The sequence below is a fragment of the Gymnoscopelus braueri genome, assembly GCF_963280865.1.
Source record: "Gymnoscopelus braueri genome assembly, chromosome: 3".
Classification (NCBI taxonomy): domain Eukaryota; kingdom Metazoa; phylum Chordata; class Actinopteri; order Myctophiformes; family Myctophidae; genus Gymnoscopelus; species Gymnoscopelus braueri.
In genome coordinates this window covers 44,346,345-44,363,249 of record NC_137612.1, presented here as the reverse complement: position 1 = coordinate 44,363,249, position 16,905 = coordinate 44,346,345, and the positions used below count along the sequence as shown (strand labels likewise).

Below are 16,905 nucleotides of genomic sequence, written 5' to 3'. Positions count from 1 at the left end.
GTCTCAGTAAGTGACAATTTGTCTGTTTATTTTGGTATCAGGAGGGCCCCTCAAGAGTGCTCCGCACCCTCTGTGTATTTGTGCGTCGGCGGTGTGGCAAAACTCACACACAATACTGTATTTCAAGTTGTCTAACTGTGCATAGATCATTTAATATTAACAATAATACATTCTATTTATTTCAGGATTTATTGGTTGGCACCCGGTCGAGGTTCATCAATCAACTCCATGTCAGACACAACTTGATGCTGCCTGCACCCCATTTGCTCCCAGAGAATGGAAGTAAACGGGGAACCCGACGCTTCAGACACGTGCGAGTGGGCCCTAAAGAAAAGCTGAATTCACACCAGCAGTGGACTTTCATTGAGAATATATAGCAAGTTTCGCGTGCGTGCGTGCGTGCGTGCGTGCGTGTGTGTGATTTCCAGTCACAGGGAGGTGCATATTCGTAGAGGTGCTATTTGTGATTTATTGACTGTTGAGATCTCTGACTCTGACCTGTAACTTTTGAGTTTATTTATGTGTTTATCTCTCTCTCTCTCTCTCTCTCTCTCTCTCTCTCTCTCTCTCTCTCTCTCTCTCTGTTTAAAACCCTTCTTATTTTGTTTAGTAGCCTATTTATTTTAAGTTTAGCTTCATTGTCCATTTTTCTGTTTCCCCATGTATTTTTGTCAAGACTTTATGCTGCTACACATTCCCACATATAACAGTGTTGCATACATATTTGTGGACTGTATTCAAGCGGCATGTCCTGGTGATACTCACCTCAGGATATAACCATAAAGTAAGCAATACGCGACAATCAGCAGACAAATTTCAGGAGACTATCATGGGCACACCACACCATCATAATTATTACCGCACCATTGTGACGAAAAGAGTTGGCATATATAGACCTTTAAGTGGCCTTTAAGTACTATGATAATGATACGATGGGTACAGTACAATGGGTAATCTGACAACAGGTACAATGGGTATTGCATAAACATGCGTTCCCAATGGGCATCACCCTGGTATAAATTCCTCAGATCTCCGTATGCCTGTATGTATGTCTTGTCTGTTTCTGTTAAATATGCCCAAATATGGAGTATCACACTTTCCCAAATATGACGATGACTGACGTAATAGTCCCATTCTTTCTCAGACCTTTAAATGTCATCTCTCCACACACCCAATCAACACTATGCTTTTTGCCATGCCATTGCTTAATATTCAGACCTTACTGCTTAAGGTAGAAAAGCCTCTCTTCTTGGTCGGAGCTTTCACCATGTCCTCCCTGGGGTCATGGCTGATATTCAAATCAATCTCAGGCTTTAGGATTTGGGTCTTGGGTAATGGGCAGCTTCTCACCCCAAAGGTGGGAAAATGGGCAGTTGTAACTGGTGCCACAGATGGAATCGGAAAATCCTACACAGAGGAGCTGGCTCGTCGAGGATTTGCCATCGTTCTGATCAGCCGCTCCCAGGAAAAGTTGGATGATGTGGCCAAGGCACTCGAAGAACAGTTCAAAGTCAATACAAAGACCATCGCTGTGGACTTTGGCAGGACAGACATCTACCGCGAAATTGAAGCTGGGCTAGCTGACTTGGAGATCGGTGTTTTAGTCAACAATGTTGGTGTGTGCTACCCATATCCTGAGTACTATCACCAAATTCAAGATTTGGACAGTTTCATCACAAACATGATGAACGTCAACATGGCCTCAGTGTGCCAGATGACACGCTTAGTGCTTCCCAGAATGATAGAGAGGTCCAGAGGAGTTATTCTCAACATGTCCTCTGCCACTGGCATGTTCCCATTCCCTCTGTTGACCGTCTACTCTGCTACCAAGGCCTTTGTGGATTTTTTCTCCCGCGGTCTGCAGGAGGAGTACAGGGATCGGGGCATAATTATCCAGAGCGTTCTTCCTTTTGGTGTGCTCACTAAGATGACCGATAAGATGGCTGGTATCACAAAGCCCACCCTGGACATACCCACCCCGAAACGGTACGTAGCGGCCCAGCTGGCCACCGTGGGTCTGCAGAGCCAGACCAACGGATACCTCCCTCATGCTTTGATGGGCTGGGTGTCCACTCGGCTGATTCCCAGCAGCATCAGAATTGTCCTGATTGCCAAGTGTCTCCGTCTGCAGCGCACCCACTACCTCAACAGGATGATAGTCAGCGCACAGGAGGCTGAAGGTCTGATGATAAAATGAGAGACTAGTCAATCAATGGTTTTGATAGCCAGCTATCAAAACCACTATCCGACATCAATGTCAATTTAAAAATATAGCTGCAAGCAGCGATAATACAGGGCCAGTGAATGCAGAGAGAAAAAAGAAAGAAGCAATGATAAGTAATATGTACAATAAGCCATAGAAACATAGAAGACTGACATGAGAGAAAGAAAACCATGCAATTAACATGAGCATTTTAAACCCTCACTAACCCTAACCTCAGTAGAACTATGCCTACCCCTAACCTCAAGAAATACTATGCGTAAGCCTGAGAATGCCAAATCATGATCACCTCAACACATCGTTGGGGACAGGGATCGAACCAGTGACCTCCGGACTCATAGGCTGCCTTTCTTCTCATTGAGCTAGAGATATGATAGCACTGGTAGTGTCTGTTGATAGATATAAGACTTTCCGTCCCTGATGGACCAAGCCTCTGTTTTGCTAACTACTCTAGATCACTGGTTCCCTAACCATCTACCGAGATTGTACGTCTCCTCGGAAAAGAAACTAGTGAAAGTAGCTGATCTACAAGCTCACAAAACGTTGCTATCTGAAAAGTTGTGAGATTGTAGATCGGCTATTTTCACAATGAAGTATGTCATACATTGAAAAAACATTCTCTCAAATAAGCATTTCATGTCATCTTTAACAATTGCGCATGTATTCATTGATACAGTCATGTTGTTTGCAATGCACTTTAAAAGAAGTCTGCATGAAGTGAGCCTTGAACCGGCGACCTTGCGGTTGTTCGGCATATGCTGTAGAGAGAAGCCATTGGGCCAACAGACCTGACCTGTGGAAAAAGGAGCTCACACCGATGACAGTTTCACGAGAATTGCTCAAAAATCCTGGGTTTAAGTGTTTTTCAAACTGCTCAAAATTGCAGACAATCTAAGGGCGGAGCTTACTAGTTGTCTGTTGAAGATCATAAACTTTAGCCTTCTGTCATGAACCAAGCCCCTGTTTCACTAACACTAAGATCACTCGTTCACAAACCATTTACCAATGGAGAAATTGTACATCTCCTTGGAACCGAAACCGGTGAAAGTAGCCGATCTACAAGCTCAGAAACACGTTGCTATCTGAAAAGTTCTGACGTTGTAGATCTCACAACTGCCCTAATTGAGACATTCATGTTGTGTGAAATGCAACTTAAATGAAGTTTATAATAAGTGAGGCTTGAACTGGCAACCTTGACAATGCAAGGCAGACACTGTAGCGAGAAGCCATTGGACCAACAGACCTGATGTAGTGAAAAAGGAGAAGAGACAGATGATACCGTTTCGCGCAATTAGCTACAAAATCCTGGGTTTAAGTGTTCTTCAAACTGCTCAAGATTGCAGAAAATCTAAGCTTACTGGTCAACGTGATACATGTGTTCCTCATGTGTTAAGGCACAAGTGTAAGCAAGTTTCATGGCTGTCGGCCAAACGAGACATGCGTTATGCCTGTTTAAGGTTTGCATGTTCAAAAAATTGCTATAGTGCCCCCCTTTGGCCAATTGGAGTAAGATTGGTTGTGATATTTGATATTTGGAATGACCCTCTACATTACTGCAAAGTTTCAAAGAAATGTGATTCTGCATGTGTGTGTGTTAGGCGCAGATGAACAATTTTCATTAAACTGTGATAGTTAAAATCTATCTCCTCCTGGGATTTTTTAGTAATCTGCATGAAACATTTTACACAAAAACTTTGGACCTCTGCCGACAAAACGTTAGTGGCGGATTTTCCATAAGTGAAAGAATGAAGCTTTTAAGAGCCAATGAATGTTTTTCATATAATTCTAAATGGTGGGAGATCTAAAGGTCAGAGGTCAAAAGTCAGAGTGTGAAAGTTGTTCAGCATGAGGAGACGTATATGTGTATCCAAGTTTCATGGCTGTAGGTCAAACAGGGCATTAGTTGTACCTGTTCAAAGTTGGCTAGAGTGCTATAGCGCCACCCTTTGACGAATGAGTGTGAGAATTATTTCTTGATAGTTTTTCGTAAAAAGCGACAGCACGGTTAAGCCAGAACTGCCAAAAACGGCAGAAACAGAAGAATAATGCCAATATCAAAACGGAGCCCAGCTCAGTTCCTGAGCCTGGCCCTGTAAAAAGATCCAAATGTGTGTAATCTTTGGATCAGTATGGCTCCAACGTGGATCTCCAGACATCGTCGATCTCGGACTTCATGTGACCGGTCTGTTTCAGTCATCTAACATCAGTTGGTCAAACTTTTTCATGTCAAGGACCCCCGAATTGATACGTATTTGGCTGCGAACCCCCATCTGAAAATGTTTTGTGCCAGGGACCCCCAGAAGAGAAGATTTGTGTAAAAAAGAAAATCCAAAAATTCAAAAAAATCCAACATTTAAATTAAAAATGTTTTAAACATTTTGAATAATTTTTTACATCTGCTATTTTTGATAACATTTGAAATATATTTTCATAAAGCAGCAGATGTACAAGCTCTCAGTGAGCTTGTAGATCTGTTATTTTTATAAATAACATATAAATGGTAGAGAGGTCCAGAGGAGTTACTCTCAACACGTCCTCTTCCAGTGGCATGTTCCCATTCCCTCTGTTGACCGTCTACTCTGCTACAAAGAACTTTGTGGATTTTTTTCCCCGCGGTCTGCAGGAGGAGTACAGGGATCGGGGCATAATTATCCAGAGCGTTCTTCCTTTTGGTGTGCTCACTAAGATGACCTGTAAGATGACTGGCATCACAAAGCCCACCCTGGACATACCCACCTCGAAACTGTATGTAGCGGCCCAGCTGGCCACCGTGGGTCTGCAGAGCCAGACCAACGGATACAATTTAAAATTTAAAAAAAGATCCAAATGTGTGTAATCTTTGGATCAGTATGGCTCCAACGTGGATCTCCAGACATCGTCGATCTTGGACTTCATGTGACCGGTCTGTTTCAGTCATCTAACATCTAACATCCGTTGGTCAAACCTTTTCATGTCAAGGACCCCCAAATTGATACGTATTTGGCTGCTGGCAGTAGATTTTTTTACATCTGCTATTTTTGATAACATTTGAAAAATATATTCATAAAGCAGCAGATGTACAAGCTCTCAGTGAGCTTGTAGATCTGTTATTTTTGACAACATATAAATGGATAAAGTGGTTAAAATTATGTCATGCTAAATTAACTACTTTTGCTGGGGACCCCCTGGCAAAAAACGTATACAGCAGTCATATTCTGACACCAGTCCACAAAAGGTTGAAGTGGTTAAGATACAAGGCAAGTTCTTGTCTATTCAAATCCTTTGCAGCCCTCGACCACGGCGGTGAACGTCCAGCAGTCTTCGAACTGTGTAAGCCGGGTAGTCGTCAATCACAACCTCGGTGGTGGCGGGGCAGGCGTTGGAGGGACCAGTGGGCTGGTGGAAATTGGTTTGATCTGGGAAACATGGAAGGTAGGATGTACACGGAGAGAAGCCGGGAGCTTCAGACGAACAGCACAAGGTTTAATGATGGACTCGACTTCAAAAGGACCCACATAACGAGGAGCCATCTTTTTGTGGCTGACCTTGAGTGGCCAAAAGCCACACCATCTGACCAGGCACGTACTGAGGCGCTGGGGTTCGATGGCGATTAGCCTGGTTCTGAATCCTCTCCCCAGCGTTGAGAAGAGCAGCGCAGGGACGCTTCCAGGTCTTACGGCAGCGTCGCATGAGGGCCTGGACAGATGGAACGGCTACCTCGATCCCTTGAGCTGGAAACATAGGAGGCTGATATCCAAGAGAACAGAGGAATGGTGACATACCAGGGGAGGCACTGGACAGAGAATTGTGTGCATATTCTACCCAAGGCAATTGAGAACTTCAGGTGGATGGATTTGCAGACGCCATATAGCGTAGAGCAGCCTCAACTTCCTGATTGGCTCGTTCAGTCTGACCATTTGTCTGAGAGGGTGGTAACCTGAGGAGAGGCTGGCAATAGCACCCAGGGCTGCTCCACGCGCACCCTCTTATTTTTTTTTTCTAGTTTTGATTTTTGGCATCCATAGGACCCCTAATATAGGGATTTTGATGATCCCAAGAAAAAAAGTGTTTTTTTTCTCCAATGTTTTATTACCCCTATGAGACCTGCAGGATTGCTGGCTGAAACGCCGGTGAGAATGTCTTTCGGAGACTGTGGCACGCTCAAATTTAGACGTAGCACAAAGATAGAGATACCATTTGATTCTAGACAACCTCAGGTTTCCAATGGGACAAACCTTGTCATGCTACCTTGTCGATAAGGGGGCTAAATACCTAATGATTCAAAGTTAGACAACATTTTGGCAAGGGAAAAACGGCCATCACTATTTTCCAAATGGTCCCCTGAGCTGTCACCTCGATATAAGTGAATTGAAATGGGTTACATGTATACCTACAAGGCTCCCCTGTACATAAATGCCACATTTATGCCAATCTCATGCAGGTGTGGGCAAGAACAATGCCGTTTCTGGCATGCAGTACAAATATGTAATTTCCGCCTATTGTAAAAAGAAGACCACTTTACTGTATATAGCTGTATGAGATCACTGTACTGTATCTATAGCTGTATGAGACCACTTTACTGCATCTAGAGACCACTGTACTGTATCTATAGCTGTATGAGACCACTGTACTGCATCTAGAGACCCCTGTACTGTATCTATAGCTGTATGAGACCACTGTACTGCATCTAGAGACCACTGTACTGTATCTATAGCTGTATGAGACCACTGTACTGCATCTAGAGACCACTGTACTGTATCTATAGCTGTATGAGACCACTGTACTGTATCTATAGCTGTATGAGACCACTGTACTGCATCTAGAGACCACTGTACTGTATCTATAGCTGTATGAGACCACTGTACTGTATCTATAGCTGCATGAGACCACTGTCTGCATCTATATACCACTATACTGAATCTAAACCGCTGTACTGCATACTATACTCCATCTATAGACCACATACATTGACCACTGTACTGTATCTATAGACCACTACACTGCATCTCAACTCAACACAACGTATTTATAAAGCACATTTAACATGACCAGGTCACCCAAAGTGCTGTAAAAAAAAAGAGTACAGGTTAAAAGAAAACCAGGACACAAAACCAGTGGGGGGGGGGGGGGGGGCACAGATGCACTACAGTGGTCTACAGAAGATGCACTAGAGTGGTCTACAGATGCACTAGAGTGGGCTACAGATGCACTACAGTGGTCTACAGATGCACTAGAGTGGGCTACAGATGCACCACAGTGGGCTACAGATGCACTAGAGTGGTCTACAGATGCACTAGAGTGGGCTACAGATGCACTACAGTGGGCTACAGATGCACTACAGTGGGCTACAGATGCACTACAGTGGGCTACAGATGCACTAGAGTGGGCTACAGATGCACCACAGTGGGCTACAGATGCACTAGAGTGGTCTACAGATGCACTAGAGTGGGCTACAGATGCACTACAGTGGGCTACAGATGCACTACAGTGGGCTACATATGCACTACAGTGGGCTACAGATGCACTACAGTGGTCTACAGATGCACTAGAGTGGGCTACAGATGCACTAGAGTGGTCTACAGATGCACTAGAGTGGGCTACAGATCACGCCAGTGGTCTGCAGATGCACTAGAGTGGTCTACAGGTGCACTAGAGTGGGCAAGAGAGGCACTAGAGTGGGCTAGAGAGGCACTAGAGTGGTTCTAGAGAGGCACTAGAGTGGTCTACAGATGCACTAGAGTGGGCTACAGATGCACTAGAGTGGTCTACAGATGCACTAGAGTGGGCTACAGATCACGCCAGTGGTCTGCAGATGCACTAGAGTGGTCTACAGGTGCACTAGAGTGGGCAAGAGAGGCACTAGAGTGGGCTAGAGAGGCACTAGAGTGGTTCTAGAGAGGCACTAGAGTGGTCTACAGATGCACTAGAGTGGGCTACAGATCACGCCAGTGGTCTGCAGATGCACTAGAGTGGTCTATAGATGCAGTACAGTGGTCAAGATGCAGTACATCTCATGCAGCTATAGATGCAGTGGTCTCATATAGCAAGAGATGCAGTACAGTGGTGTCATGCAGCTATAGATACAGTACAGTGGTCTCATGCAGCTATAGATACAGTACAGTGGTCTCATGCAGCTATAGATGCAATACAGTGGTCTAGATACAGTACCGTGGTCTCTAGATGCAGTGCAGTGGTCTCATGCAGCTATAGATGCAGTACAGTGGTCTCATACAGCTATAGATACAGTACAGTGGTCTCTAGATGCAGTACAGTGGTCTCATATAGCTATAGATACAGTACAGTGGTCTCTAGATGAAGTACAGTGGTCTCATACAGCTATAGATACAGTACAGTGATCTCATACAGCTATAGATACAGTAAAGTGGTCTCCTTTTTACAATAGGCGGAAATTACATATTTGTACTGCATGCAATAAACTGCATGATTCTTGCCCACAACTGCATGAGATTGGCATAAATGTGGCATTTATGTACAGGGGAGGCTTGTAGGTATACATGTAACCCATTTCAATTCACATATATTGAGGTGACAGCTCAAGGGACCATTTGGAAAATAGTGATGGCCGTTTTTCCTTCGCCAAAATGTTGTCTAACTTTGAATCCTTAGGTATTTAGCCCCCTTACCGACAAGGTAGTATGACAAGGTTGGTCCCATTGGAAACCTGAGGTTGTCTACAATCAAATGGTATCTCTATCTTTGGGCTACGTCTAAATTTGAGCGTGCCACAGTCTCCGAAAGACAGTCTCGCCGGCGTTTCAGCCAGCAATCCTGCAGGTCTCATAGGGTAATAAAATAGCCTGGTTCCAGCCGAATCTGCCTTTGCAAAATCGCATCGCACTTTAGCCCTCGGCAGATTAGGTCTGGCCCCCCTCCATAGAGATTCCATTTCTCTCCCTCCGCAGTGGTGTGGAGCCAACCAGGGCCCAGTATCCAAATGTGGGCGGGCTTATCACCTTATTTGGAGCAATGACGTACAAGGAAGCACTGCTCTGATTAGTTCGTGAACAAGGAAGCACTGCTCTGATTGGTTTAGGTCTAACCAATAGAGTCCGTTTGCATTTTTTGTAACCGCCCCTTGGAAAAAAATCTATCGTTGATAGGGACCAGACTAATATCCACGCAGTGTGTCGTGTGATATTGTCTGGCCACGCGAGGCTAGTAATAAAACATTGGAAAAAAACACACTTTGGACCACTTTTTTTTTCTTGGGATCATCAAAATCCCTATATTAGAGGTGTATCATGTACAAAAAATAAATACATTTATTGAAACACTCTTTATGATGGAAGAAACCATAACTTGAAAAAACAAATTTATGTTTTTTTTCAAGTTATGGTTTCTTATATAGGGCTATGCACATGTGTCATGTGACACTGGCCAATCACAGTCCTGAATAGACTGTGATTGGCCAATCACGGTGCAGGGTTAGGCGGGGTACATTTTTGTAAATTTTTGTACATTTTTGTACATTTTTGTACATTTTTGGCCAATGCACATTCCTGCATATTGTACAAATATCCAAACCTCACTTATAGGGGCGGTTTCACCGCCCAAAAATAAGAGGGTGCGCGTGGACCCCTCCTAGGGCCTCTACTAGTACAGAAGGCCTTCCAGACGTGAGAGGTGAACTGGGGACCTCTGTCTGAGACGATGTCAGAACATAAGCCATGCAAACGGAACACATTGTCCACCAGGAGGTCTGCAGTCTGTCTAGCAGAAGGAAGCTTAAAGATGGGGTGCCATGATATTTTTCAACCCTAAAACCTGATCATAAGGTATTATTATTATGTAAGGATTTTTTTCAAAAAAAAAAAAAGTGTACAGTAAGTGTTAAAATGGTGTTTTTATGTGGACACGCCTCCAGTTCATTAAGTATACCTGGTTCTCACCTTAGCACCTCCTCCACCACCTTAGCACCACCCACCTGTCCTAGTCCCTCCTCCTCCTCATGCCCACACCTGTTGTGTTATGATAATGAGGGGAAGGGTATGGCTTTGTGATGTCACTAAAGCGCTGTTTCTCTATTGGCACGTTTGACCCTCAAGGTTTCAGCCTCCAGGAAGAAACTCCAAATAGTCAGAGAAGACATAAAACACCATAAAAACACCACCGGTGGGCTTAATGAAGTTCTATCAACCTCATAGACACATGAAAAACAGAAAAAGTACAAAAATATGGCACCAGCTCTTTAAGCAGAGCAATGATCAATGATCAATGAGCAATGATCAATGATCAATGATGGTGAATATAACTGTTTTACCTCCTGATGGTGGCAGGCCAGTGACAAAGTCCACAGCTATATGTGACCACGGACCATTCGGAACCGGCAGGGGTCGAAGAAGGCCAGAACTAGGTCTTGTGGAGGTCTTATTACGGGCACAAATAGAACAGGCAGAGATGAAGGACTGAGTGTCATCGACCATAGATGGCCACCAGAACCGCTGACGAAGGAAGGACAGTGACCGATTGATGCCTGGATGACATGTCAAATGGATAGAATGCCCCATTCAAGGACCTGGGAGCGCACAGCATCAGGGACGAACAGACAATTTTGAGGGCCGTTACCAGAGTCAGGCTGTTGAGTTTGAGCTCGCAGGACCCTCGACTCGATCTCCCAGGTGACGGCGGCGAGTAGCCTATACAGGTAGGTGGCACAATGGGTTCAGGATCGGTACCACTCTCCTCCACAGAGTATTGACCAGATAGAGCATCAGCTCTTGCATTCTGGGAACCTGGACGATAAGTGAGAGAAATATTTTATCTGCCAAAAAACAAAGCCCACCTTGCTTGCCATGATTTAAGTCGCTTTGCTGACTGAATGTATGACAAGTTCTTATGATCAGTCCATACAAAAGGGCTGGACAGCACCTTCCAGCTGATGGCGCCACTCCTCCAATGCCTCTTTAACTGCCAAAAGCTCCCTGTTGCCGACATCATAATTTCTTTCTGCAAAATCAAGCTTGCGTGAGAGAAAAGCCAGTAGGGGAGAGTTGAGACAGAACCGCCCCCAACCCAGGGTCAAAGGTGTCCACTTCCACAATGAGCTGCAGGTCTAGATCTGGATGGATAAGGACAGGGGCAGAAACAAAACGGTCCTTAAGATCATCAAAAGCTGCTTCTGCTGCAGAATTCCAATGGAAGGGGATAGAGGTGAACGTGAGGGCTGTAAGTGGGACTGCAATAGTGCTGTAATTCCTAATGAACAATCTATAGAAATTGGCAAAACCAAGAAAACGTTGAAACTGTTTGCGCTTGTCCTGCTGTAGTGATGCGTTCCTTGAATTAAACATCTCAAAAACAAAAGAGCTCTGTATTGACTTCCCCATCCCACCCAGAACACTGATATCTGTGGCCAGCCAGTGGAAATCGTACCCAGTTACAAATATCTTGGCACGATTATTGACAGCAAATTGAAATTTGATGTAAACACTGACATGCTGTGTAAGAAGGGCCAGCAACGCCTTTTCTGTCTAAGGAAATTGGCCAGATTTAATGTCGATAGAGACCTGATGAAATTGTTTTACAGTGCCTATGTACATTCTGTTATCTCCTTCTCTATCACCTGTTGGTATGGTAACCTCGCCATTAAGGATACAAATTCTCTTAGAAGTATAGTCAAAACCGCCTAAAAAATTACTGGCATCCAGTTGGAGAGCCTCGACCCCTTCTATAACAGACAACTGATCATGAAGGCCAGGTCCATCCGGCAAGATAGAGCCCACCCACTCGAACCAGAGTATAGGATGTTGCCATCTGGCCGTCGTCTGGGTGCCCCTGGTGTCAAAAATAACAGATACAAGCACTCCTTTATTCCTGCTTCAATTCGTGCAATCAATGCTGCCAGTAACAGGTAAAAGATAATGTTACTGATGATGATGATGATGATGATGTAACAAGCACTTTATGACTGGCACTTTACTTTTCTGAATGTAGCCTTTGTTTTATCTCTTGCACTTTATCTCTTGCACTATGATGATGATGATGATGACGATGATGATGAAACAAGCACTTTAAGACCGGCACTTTATTCTCTGAATATAGCCTTCTGTTTTATCTCTGCACTTTATCTCGTGCACTATGATGACGATGATGATGATGACGATGATGAAACAAGCACTTTATGGCCGGCACTTTATATTTCTGAATGTAGCCTTTTGTCTTATATCCTGCACTAGATGCGCCCAGACTTATGTTTTATGCTATGGTGTTTCATGTCTGTTGTTGTCCTGTTTGTCTGTATGTTTTAAACCACTACTCCGGCTGTAAACCTATTTGCCCTTTTGGGACACTAATAAAAACCTTGACCTTGACCTTGACCTTGACCTTGTTATTGGGGTAATCATTAACCAAGGCCTGAAAAACAGCAGGTGCATTAGTCAATCCAAATGGCATTACCAAATATTCAAAGTGTCCAAGAGGAGTATTAAAATCTTCCATTCATCACCTTCCCGGATGCGCACAAGGTGGTAAGCGTTACGCAAATCTAGTTTGGTGAAAATGGTAGCTCCATCAAGGTGTGAAAAAGCACAACTGATTAAGGGCAGAGGATATTTGTTTTTAACAGTGATATTGTTCAGACCACGGTAATCTATGCAAGGTCTTAATGAGCCATCTTTTTTGGCAAAAAAAAAAAAACAGCATCCAATGAAGAGGGTCGGAGGATTCCAGCCACCACAGAGTCCCGGATGTATTTCTCCGTCGCTTCCCGCTCAGGCCGAGAAATATCATACAACCGACTGCTGGGTGAAAGCAGCATAGGACTGGCACACTGGAGACTGTTCCTCCCAAACAGCAGAGCCCCAGGTGAGAGCGGACCCCTTCAACAGGCCGAGCAGGTAACATATACGGGAACGATCTAAAGCATAGGTTTGTGGTTGCTGTTCAAAAACAAGAAAGCATTGCATTAGAAAAGCTTGACAAGCTCCTAGGTCCCCAGCATAACACTCTGGTGCGGGGACTGGCATTTCACGGGCCAGGAGAGCCTCAGGGGCAGCAGCAGCAGCGGCGGGAGCAGCAGCGGCCTGGGTGTTGAGGTGATCCTGTATGCCATTTACACTAACAGTAAGTGACTCCAAACGAGCAATAATCTGTGTCAAAGTCTGTTCATGTTGAGCAATCACAGTGTCTTGATTAGCAATGGCTTGAGAAATTGCCTCCATGTCTGCAGGGTTCAGATTGGCCAGATCATACTGTCATAAAGTTATTCAGATACTGTATGAGTGGAGCCGAATGCAGCAAGGTCACAGCAGTGAAAGCAGAGACAGACTTCCAGGTTTCCCGATTAATGCGTAAACATTAATGGAAGGTGGCTGCTGGCTGGTGTGTGGGATGTGACTTACTGTATTCCTGATCTCCCACAGTCCGTTCAGGTCCAGGAAACACCAGCCAGAGCATCTGTGCTGGCACAGGTAGGCCTACCTATGACATTGGAGCATTGGGTTTCTCTCTGAGGTTCCAAAATTATGATATAAACTTAATGACATGTTGGGAGATGTTGTAAGAGAATTACTATTACTCATTTTATATGACATTATATGCCACTCCCTATTGATTAAGAGGAAGACACTTAGCTTATAAATTACTGTCAAAGCTCTTTTTTAAATAGGTGAGTTGACTGATGAAGTAATTTTATGGTAATTATCTTATATTGTTAATGTTGTCTTGACTTTGTATTGTATTATGTTGAGGATTAGCAATTGGGCTAGACGAGTGCTGTCCATGGTGCTGAATTGAATTGTGTGTGTGTGTGTGTGTGTGTGTGTGTGTGTGTGTGTGTGTGTGTGTGTGTGTGTGTGTGTGTGTGTGTGTGTGTGCGCGTGCGTGTGTGTGCGTGCGCGCGTGCGTGCGTGCGCGTGCGTGTGTGCGTGCGCGTGTGTGTGTCTTTTTAATTTTTTTAAATATATATCTTTTAAAATAATGATTAAAACATTTTAGGAAACCCATAAAAATGTGTCCGGTCCGCGACCCACAAATGTGTCCCGACCCACACTTTGGGAGCCACCATCAGCAGTATGGAAGCCTGTAAGTTAACTGTACAGTAAGTTAATTCTTTGCATGTGTTGCTGTAGTGTTGGTAATGGCTTAACTACAAACACACTGCCTCTGTGGAGACTGACACAGTGGCTCTGTGTGCTGCTTTGATCTGCTGGATATTGTATCCCTGTATAAACAAGAATAAATGACTTGACAGTCATATTATTAGCAGCTGCATGCTGTATTTTGTCTGTGTGTGTGTGTGTGTGTGCGTGATTTCCAGTCATAGGGAGGTGCATATTCGTAGAGGTGCTGTCACAATTTGTGATTTATTGACTGTTGAGATCTCTGACTCTGACCTGTAACTTTTGAGTTTGTTTATGTGCTCTCTCTCTCTCTCTCTCTCTCTCTCTCTCTCTCTCTCTCTCTCTCTCTCTCTCTCTCTCTCTCTCTCTCTCTCTCTGTTTAAAACCCTTCTTATTTTGTTTAGTAGCCTATTTATTTTAAGTTTAGCTTCATTGTCCATTTTTCTGTTTCCCCATGTATTTTTGTCATGACTTTATGCTGCTACACATTCCCACATATAACAGTGTTGCATACATATTTGTGGACTGTATTCAAGCGGCATGTCCTGGTGATACTCACCTCAGGATATAACCATAAAGTAAGCAATACGCAACAATCAGCAGACACATTTCAGGAGACTATCATGGGCACACCACACCATCATAATTATTACCACACCATTGTGATGAAAAGAGTTGGCATATATAAACCTTCAAGTGGCCTTTAAGTACTATGATAATGGGTACGTCTGACGATGGGTACAGTACAATGGGTAATCTGACAACAGGTACAATGGGTATTGCATAACCATGCGTTCCCAATGGGCATCACCCTGGTAATTCCTCAGATCTCCGTATGCCTGTATGTATGTCTTGTTCATCTGTTTATGTTAAATATGCCCAAATATGGAGTATCACACTTTCCCAAATATGACGATGACTGACGTAATAGTCTCATTCTTTCTCAGACCTTTAAATGTCATCTCTCCACACACCCCAATCAACACTATGCTTTTTGCCATGCCATTGCTTAATATTCAGACCATACTGCTTAAGGTAGAAAAGCCTCTCTTCTGGGTCGGAGCTTTCAGCATGTCCTCCCTGGGGTCATGGCTGATATATAAATCCATCTCAGGCTTCAGGATTTGGGTCTTGGGTAACGGGCAGCTTCTCACCCCAAAGGTGGGAAAATGGGCAGTTGTAACTGGTGCCACAGCTGGAATCGGAAAATCCTACACAGAGGAGCTGGCGCGTCGAGGATTTGCCATCGTGCTGATCAGTCTCTCCCAGGAAGAGTTGGATTATGTGGCCAAGGCACTGAAAGAACAGTTCAAAGTTGAGACAAAGACCATCGCTGTAGACTTTGGCAGGACAGACATCTACCTCAAAATTGAAGCTGGGCTGGCTGGCTTGGAGATCGGTGTTTTAGTCAACAATGTTGGTGTGTGCTACCCATGTGCTGCGTACTATCACAACATTCCAGATTTGGACAGTTTCATCACAAACATGATGAACGTCAACATGGCCTCAGTGTGCCAGATGACACGCTTAGTGCTTCCCAGAATGATAGAGAGGTCCAAAGGAATCATTCTCAACATGTCCTCTGCCACTGCCATGGACCCATTCCCTCTGTTGACTGTCTACTCTGCTACAAAAGCCTTTGTGGATTTTTTCTCTCGCGGTCTGCACGAGGAGTACAGGGATCGGGGCATAATTATCCAGAGCGTTCTTCCTTTCGGTGTGGTCACTAAGATGGCCGGTATCAGGAAGCCCACCCTGGACATGCCCACCCCGGAACGCTACGTAGCGGCTCAGCTGGCCACCGTGGGTCTGCAGAGCCAGACCAACGGATACCTCCCTCATGCTTTGATGGGCTGGGTGTCCACTTGGCTGATTCCCAGCCGCATCGTCATGCGTTTTCAGTTTAGGCATTTAGCAGACGCTTTTAATCCAGAGTTCATACCTGGTAGCCAAGTTTCTCAGTCTCCAGCGCACCAGCTACCTCAACAAAATGACAGAGCACAGGAGGCTGAAGGTCTGAAGACAGAATGAGAGACTAGTCAATTAGCTATCAAAACCACTATCCGACATCAATGTTGATTTAACAAGACCAGGAGACCTGGTTCTGCCAGACTCAGACTTCACATGACGTGTCAGCCTGTGTCTATGCCCATGTATGGACGAAAGGGGGACAGACTTTTATGGCTGGGGCCTAAGGACAAAGTGACCAAAACCAGTTTTTTGCCCATGTATGGAGAAAACAGGTACAAAACATGCCCATGTATGGACGAAAGGGGGACAGACTTTTTTGGGGGACAGATTTTTTTTTGGCTGGGTCCTGCACGGGTCCAATTTTGAGAACCCGCGCCCGCCCCGCCCGTCAATACTCAGATCCGTAGACCGACCCGTCACCCGTGATAATTTCAAAATACGAACCAGACCCGCCCCGCCCGTCAAATAAACGACCCGTTGTCCGCCCGTTTACCCGTGTAAAATGTAAATCCTATTGAAAAGTCTGTTGAAAAAGATAGCAGCCTTCAACAACAGTGCTACATTCAGTGGTCAGGTTTGTACAGAAAGCAAGTGAAGACGGAGGAGCGAGCTTAAGCCACGCGCGAACGCGCATCTACGCAGCAAACATGTGTC

At 44.6% G+C, this 16,905-nt stretch overlaps 3 protein-coding genes across 3 annotated transcripts in view; 2 read left to right on the top strand and 1 right to left on the bottom strand.

Annotated features, from left to right (window-relative positions):
* Window positions 1-16,905, bottom strand: part of LOC308079209 (epoxide hydrolase 1-like) — a 526,014-nt gene that overhangs the window by 421,443 nt on the left and 87,666 nt on the right. The gene's annotated exons all lie outside the window — the stretch shown is intronic.
* Window positions 1,184-2,197, top strand: LOC308081970 (very-long-chain 3-oxoacyl-CoA reductase-A-like; the record flags this gene model as incomplete). The annotated part of the gene is made up of 1 exon (XM_080423584.1): window positions 1,184-2,197. One exon carries the CDS (start codon window positions 1,184-1,186, stop codon window positions 2,195-2,197), a length of 1,014 nt encoding a protein of 337 aa, XP_080279710.1.
* LOC308081969 (very-long-chain 3-oxoacyl-CoA reductase-A-like) lies at window positions 12,907-16,311 on the top strand (the record flags this gene model as incomplete). Its single annotated transcript, XM_080423583.1, has 4 exons — window positions 12,907-13,056; window positions 13,198-13,262; window positions 13,582-13,629; window positions 15,228-16,311. The coding sequence occupies 4 exons, from the start codon at window positions 12,907-12,909 to the stop codon at window positions 16,309-16,311; spliced, it is 1,347 nt and encodes a 448-aa protein (XP_080279709.1).